We start from the raw sequence: 7,463 nt of genomic DNA on the forward strand, positions 1-7,463 counted from the left end.
GAACTGTCAACCTGTGGAACTCCTTGCTAGAGGATGTTGTGAAGACCAGGACTTTAATAGGATTCAAGAAAGAACTAGATAAATTCATGGAGGTTAGGTCCCTCAATGGTTATCAGCCAGGATGGATAGGAATGGTGTCCCTAGCCTCTGTTTATCACAGGATGGAAATGGATGACAGGAGAGGGAACATGTGATGACTCCCTGTTCGGTTCACTCCCTCTGGGGCATCTGGCATTGGCCACTGTCGGCCGACAGGACACTGGGCTGGATGCACCTTTGATCTGACCCAGTGTGGCCGTTCTTATGTTCATTGTTTTTGTTGCTTTATTCTGGACTATTTCCAATTTGTCCATCTCTTTCCTGGAATGTGGTGCCCCAACTGGACATAGTACTCCAGTTGAGGCCTCATCAGCACAGAGTAGAGAAGAAGAATTTCCACTCAGACTTCTGGCATCACAAATACCAAGAGCAGCAGCTAGGGCCCTGGGCCAGCAGACAGGAGTCCATGTAAAATGTGGGGGTGTTGCAACCCCCCCCAAACTCCTAGTTCCCATGCCTATGAATCCACTGTGTCCCTCAAATGGAACCTTGTCTGAATGGGGTAACCCAGGCCCCTGCCTAGAAAGTGAAAATAGCTCCCAATCCCAGTGCTGCTCGCCTTTGGGTCCATGGAGTGAATTTCACTCCTATGCAGAGACTCAGCACCGCTCACATCCCTCGTAAGCCCTCAGAATAGGGACAGGGCAATAACTCCCTTCGAGTCAAAGCTACCTTGGAGCAGCCAGTACAACGTTAAACTCCCTTGACCTCTTGCAAAGGCTTTGGTAACGTTAACACTTTTCTGTCCACAACTGCTTCTTAGGAATGTACAGCTCCCTCTTCAAAGAGAGCAAACTCAATATTTACATTGTCACTTGGGCCTATTTGCCGGCACAGAAAGCTTAAGCTGAAGGGAGTTGGCATTATTTATGATTTCCTGAGCCCAGAGAGGGTGTATTCTGCTCTGTGCTATGCAAACATATGTTACAAGCCGTGAGGGTGAGATACGGCCCTTGCAAACAAGTTCATCAGGAAAGATGGGTCTCCTCCCACTTGGGGATAGAGGGTTGTTTATTTATAATGATGCTTCTCAGCAACTGAGATGACAAAGAGAGTCATCTCAGGCATGTGCAAGTGGACAAATTCATCCTTATTTCAGATTTCTCATCGGATAAAGGAAGGGCCATCAACGGCTACTCAGAAGTTTTCATCCATTATTGTAAAAACTAAGTGTGCACCACAGACCAGATGCCTGTTAACGCCCTATCTTAGGAGTGGAGGCATTTCCCTCAGAGGCTGCAGGGAATCCTTGCAAACAATGGAGAGTCCAGCCAGGCACTCCTTTGCAAGGAAAGGCACTGCCAAGTTGCCCAAAGGAGACTAGAGGAGGACACAAAGTTGGTCAATGCAGCCATTCTGGAGGAAGGCAAAGCTGAGTTTCTTTAGTCCTGACTGAATGACTGAGCTTCCAGTTCAATGTTCACCTGCACCAGCGGCACTGGGGAGTCTGGGGTCTGATCCAAAGCTCATCAAAAAAGTCTCCCATTCACCTCAGTGGGCTTTGGACTAGACCTAAAAATCCACCTGCCAAGCAAATACTGAAGAACTAAGCGCTTGGGCTACAATGGAATTCTAACAATACACTGCCCATGGACTAGGCACTATAGAATATTGTCACAATCTGTTTGATACAAATTGCAATCTATTCATTCATAAGAATGCAACAACTTTGTTGTGATGGTGTGTCGAGTGCTGATCTCCCAGTTTCTCAACCCACCATCCCCCTTAAAAATCACTTTTCTTCTCTGAGGCCTGCAAGAAGCGAGTTTATAATTCAAAAAGAAAAAAAACACACACACAGAGTCCTCTGGCTTCCGGCCTCCACTGCATCTTTTAGACCTCACGCTCTGCCTCGTGTTGTACCTGCAGAGCTGAGCACAACGGAAACATTGCAAGAAACTGCCAGGTTGGGGCCATGCACTGGTCACCACAGCCCTCCACCATTGTTACGGGTCTAGCAGAGGGCACAGAAACCATCTGGCCTTATTTCCTCTCCCCATCAACAGAAGAAGAGCTGAAAGATGATTTCATGCCCCACTCCTCCACACACTGGTCCCGCTCTGCCAAGATAAGGCTGGACTAACAGGCCTCCTTTTTATTTATGTGCTCACAAATATATTTGGGTCCCTCTGCGGCACCGTGTTCCAAGTTGCAAGCTGGCAAATGCTTTGCACCATCCCTGCCCCTTGAAGGGCAAGCAGAGGAGACCAAACGGACCAGTGGGAGAACTCCTTGACAGCTGATCAAGAATCCTTGACAGAACCCCGCAGTTCCCTCCTCAGCACAGAGAGGTCTAAACACCCGAGCAATGGGAAGAATTTATCACAGAACTTTTTCTACCCCTCCCTCCCAACTCAAACACATGCAGGGACATATTTTCAACAGGAGTTGCTCATTCAGGGTGACTAACTTTGTGTGCCCAGGTTTGGGTATTCAGTGCCTCTGTAAAACTCTTCCACTCCGGGCTCAGTTATTTGTAGGCACTTGCAACCCATCAGTTGTCTCTATCAGTAGCCTGGAAGGACAAGGTATGAGGGTCGGACTCGTACTGTTCTCTTCATCCATCCTTAGAACCATCCCCGTCATGGCAAATCCTCTACTCAGCATTTCACAGTGAAGGAATCTGAGCACGGACATTGAAATGATTAGAGAAACACTCTTCTCCTTTCCCTTTCAGTGGTGAGAAAGGGAGGGGAATTTGTAGCCATTTCAGGAATTATTTCCTTGTAATTTTGTTTTGTTTCATGTTCAGAACTGGCACGAAAGTGGGATGTGGGAACAACTGACACATAACTGCACCATATGCTCTGTGTCTATTTCCAGCAGCGAGTGGGAATCATGGGGCCTCATTCCTGCTTCCCAAAGGCTCCGGAGCGCAACTCTGATTCCTGAAAAAACTCCCCATTGAAGGGCGGAACGGAAGCAGGAAGCTTTGTGGGAGACGGGTGTATGTTTGTTGTTAGATGCAATTCCAGCAGGGTCTGTACAAAAAGAGGCTGTAGCTTTTGCATCCACTTCCATCCGCTGATGACATTACTAGCATGGAAGCACAAACACACGGGTCATATCCAACACACCCACCTCCAACCTTCACATTTATGAGTCAGGCCCCCAGAATAACCAGTGCTGGGTTCTTTGTGTTTGCCCTCCGGCTTCGAAGCCTTTAGGATTCACATCCTCCAGCTTTTCTTGGCAAAGACGTGAACTCAATTTGTTTTTTAAATGTCTAGATCTTCCCACAATTGCATGACTCCAGGAGCTAGTGAAGAAACAGCTAATCCTGCGAGAACTCAGCATAAAATCGCAAACGCTGGTGACTCTTCAAATCCATCCCTCCTGTCAACAGTGTTAAGGGACGAATTGGGGCTCATGGTTTAAAAGCTTTTTCACTGCTCAGTGCCATCCCTGCTCCCCATGTTATGCATTGGCAAGTCCTTCCCTTGCAACACAGTAGCAGCGCTTTGCTTCTGATTCCTAACGGCCAGTGGGAGGGGAGTGCAACCCATCGGGACCTCCACATTCAGCGTAGTACCAGCCTTAATCAAGGCCTTTACGGTAGCTGCATTGCCGCTGAGGACAGAGCGGTGAAGAGGAGTCCAGCCCATTTTGTTCTTAACATAGACATTTGCCTTGAGCTCCAGGAGGTTGATGCTACTTAGGAAGGCTCCCTGCTGCACGGCAAGGTGGAGAGGGGTCCACTCTGATTTCTCAGCAGCCTTGGGGTTCACCCCACTCTTCACTGTGGTGGGCAGCCACATGAAGCAGCGTCCAACCCCTGCCTCCTTTGACATGGCTGTGTTAGCAGGCAGAGCATTTCAATGCAGCCTTTGAAACAAGCGAGGTATAGAGGAGCCCACCCTTTATCTGTCCTCAAGTCCACATCGGCCCCATATTTGATCCATTTCTCGCATATCAGATACTTCCCCTTCACAGCAGCCATGTGCAAAGCACTGGAGTGATGCTCATCCAGGCAGCTGACAGACACCCTGCTCTTCAGCAGATATTGCACCCCTCTAAAAGTACCCCTCTCCACAGCGAGGTGCAGTGGGGTTCAATGGGTCTTCTGCTTCCCTTCATGGTCAGCTCCTTGGCTGGCCAGGGGTGCCACGTGGCTGAGGTGCCCGCAGTAAGCTGCCGCGTGGAGGGCAGTTCTCCCATCGTTCTCCTGGCATGCGGGGTCAGCCTGGCGAGAGAGCAGCATCCAGGCGACATTCTCAAAGTGGTTCTGAGATGCCAAGTGGAGCGGAGTCCTTCACATTCTTGGGAGTCTGCCCATGCCTGCTGGACCAGCAGGAGGCGCACAAACATCCCCATTCTGAAGTGAAAAGGGGACCAGCCGTCTTTGTTGGCCATGTTGACATCTGTATCATGCTCGATTAGAATGGAATAGATCTCTGGTGACCTCTTCTGCACAGCCATGAGTGGGGTGAGGCCACAGCCAAGCTGGCTGTCCACACTGGCTGTCCACACTGGCCTCCTGCCTCAACAGAAACTTCACCTTCTCCACATTTCCTTGAGTGTCACCACGGGTACGTCTACATGGCACAGCTATTTCAAAATAAGCTACATAAGAACAGCCGTACTGGGTCAGACCAAAGGTCCATCTAGCCCAGCATCCTGTCTACCAACAGTGGCCAGCACCAGGTGCCCCAGAGAGGATGGACCGAAGACAATGATCAAGTGATTTGTCTCCTGCCATCCCTCTCCAGCCTCTGGCAGACAGAGGCCAAGGACACCATTTTATCCCCTGGCTAATAGCCTTTTATGGACCTAACCTCCATGAAATTATCTAGCTTCTCTTTTAAACTCTATTATAGTCCTAGCTTTCACAGCCTCCTTTGGCAAGGAGTTCCACAGGTTGACTACACGCTGTGTGAAGAAGAACTTTCTTTTATTAGTTTTAAACCTGCTCCCCATTAATTTCATTTGGTGTCCTCTAGTTCTTCTATTTAGGGAACTAATAAATAACTTTTCTTTATCGGCCCTCTCCACACCACTCATGATTTTATAGACTCGAAATTAGTCCGAGGCAGGCTTCTCTAATGGAGACATGCTATCTTGATTTAGAGCCCCAGGAGGCACTGGGGAGGAATAACATAGAATGGCCCTGGTGAGGGGCTATTTCAAAATAGCAACAGTGGAGAATCTACACACGCCGTATTTCAAAGTAGCTATTTCAGAATAGGGGTTATTCCTTGTAGAATGAGGTTTACGGATTTCAGAATAAGCCATCCGTTATTTTGAAATTATTTTGAAATAACGGAATGGCTGTGTAAACACTCATGTTGTTATTTTGAAATAACAATGCAGTGTAGATGCACACCACAAGATGAATTAGGGAGAGGCCATTTTCTTGGCACCTGAGAACTTCCTTGGTCATTATGAAGCTCTCCAGGACCCTGACCTTGCTGGCAAAGGACAGAGGAAACAGAGTATGACAAAGAGAAAGCAACTGAATATTAGAGCTTGAGGGTTCCCAAGGGGAATTCTGGATGCCCACAGCTCAAAATAAAACTTATATATGTGCATCTGCAGAGTATAAATCCAAAGGAAAGGCACCTGCCTGCTTGTCTGCAATGGCACAGGGCTATATGGGTTGGAGATACTTGGCATCTTTCTCCTGGGAACTTTATATTTGTTCTTTTTTTGTTTGCATTTTTCCTTAATCTGAAATTGAAATCACCCAGCCTGAAAGAACATGGATTGCTCTTTTTTATGGAGACTATCATAGAGGAAAGGCGGAAGACAGGGCTGTTCTTATTTCTAGCCCAATTGATTCTCAGCTGAAGTTTATGAGCAAAGGTCCCCAACTCACCACTACTACTTGTGTCTTGAGAGAGGATGGGTCCTTCTTTGTGGCTCTTGTTTAAAGGTAGGAGAAATAATAGGAAAAGAATATGATGGACAGTTTGTTACTTGCAATTTACCATTTGTGTGTTTCATATTCTTCCCATTTACCATGCTAGGATTTTGTGTCATTTTTTTTACCATGTTTGTTTGTTATTACATTGAAAAATCAGCCAAGAGAATCACAGCACAAATAGGAATGCAAAAGTGAAAATACAAGACTTGGGGTTATTAGAAAGCATCCAAATGGCCACTTTTACCTTAAAAGTTAAATCAATTTCCTTGGGAATGCTAACCCACTGATAAACTTCATGCAGAGTGAGGTTCCTTAATATTAATAGCCCATTTTGAAAAATTAATCTTGAAAGAAAACAAATACATGAAATAACAAATCACAGAGCTGCCAAGACTTCCACTTGTTGAAGATTACAGACAATCCTTTGGAGGAAAAGAAACAGGTTTCGTCTGTCTCTATAATCTATCTCCCATGCTGATACTCCACAATTCCACTGTAGCAATTTCCAATAATCTTTTGGAAGAAATCCCTTCCCATATTGCAGTCTAAGGGAGTCTCTTTGGAGTCTGAACTGATGCATCCTGGGAAACTTGCATGATAATTAGGTTTTGCTGACCCTCTTTCCTTAGTCACTTCTTTCTAAAGCTAAATGTTCCATTTTCATTATTTCAGTGTTTAATGATAGCATCTCGGATGCCCTTTTACATGTCCTCCCAGGGAATCTGAACAAAACCAACTTCCTTCCTCTGCACTTGTCTTCATCTGTTCTCTCGCTAACTTTAACAAATGGAAAAAATGAAATTACAACATGAAGACTCTTTTAGTCCTCCTGTGTTACTTCTTCCCTTGTACCCTTTACACCAGGGATGGGCAAGATCTTGCCCATGGGCTGAATTCGGCCCGCCAATCCGGCCGGCCCACCCCTGCAGCAGGAAGCAGCACCACTCAAAGCAGCTAGCTGCTGCCTGTGGCTCTCTGAGCTGCAGAGAGAGAGGCTTCACATGTTCCCTCTGCCCCTAGAAAAATCTCTCAGCTCCTATTGGCTGAAAAGCAGCCAATAGGAGCTGAGAGATTTTTATGAGCATTAGGGCAACATGCAAAGCCTCTCCCTTGCTCTTCCTCCCCCCCTTGTCGGCCCTTGACCACTTACCAAAATCTTGGAGTGCCCCCCCATCAAAAATTATTGCCCACCCCTACTTTACATGCACCTACATTCCAGGAGCTGGACCAAAATCCATGCCGAATATCTGCCCTGATTCCTGATTTTGTTCTAGTCAGAAAAACAAGTGGAAATTTAAGAGCAAAAATGCACTGAGTAGCATGTGCCCAGTTTAATGCAACATATATCGGCCTCCTCAGAGTTGGAAAACGTCATCTGAAGCTTTATGCTAGGAACTAAGGACTCAGTCCTGCAATTAACTCTGCCTGGGCAAATCCCCACAGAGAGCTCCATTGGACTCTGCCAGCAGCTTGCTGTAGGCTCCAATCTTGCATGATATCC

At 46.8% G+C, this 7,463-nt stretch overlaps 1 protein-coding gene across 1 annotated transcript; it reads right to left on the reverse strand.

The window, feature by feature from the left end:
- Positions 1–311: 311 nt before the first annotated feature.
- Positions 312–4,554, reverse strand: ANKK1 (ankyrin repeat and kinase domain containing 1). Its single transcript, XM_075909269.2, is given in 4 exon segments — positions 312–3,831; positions 3,833–3,898; positions 3,900–4,347; positions 4,350–4,554. Coding segments are annotated over 4 exon segments (1,029 nt in total). The 5' UTR covers positions 4,519–4,554; the 3' UTR covers positions 312–3,485.
- Between the last annotated feature and the right edge of the window lie 2,909 nt (positions 4,555–7,463).

This window comes from Pelodiscus sinensis, chromosome 25 (genome assembly GCF_052426305.1).
Source record: "Pelodiscus sinensis isolate ZL-2025 chromosome 25, ASM5242630v1, whole genome shotgun sequence".
Classification (NCBI taxonomy): domain Eukaryota; kingdom Metazoa; phylum Chordata; order Testudines; family Trionychidae; genus Pelodiscus; species Pelodiscus sinensis.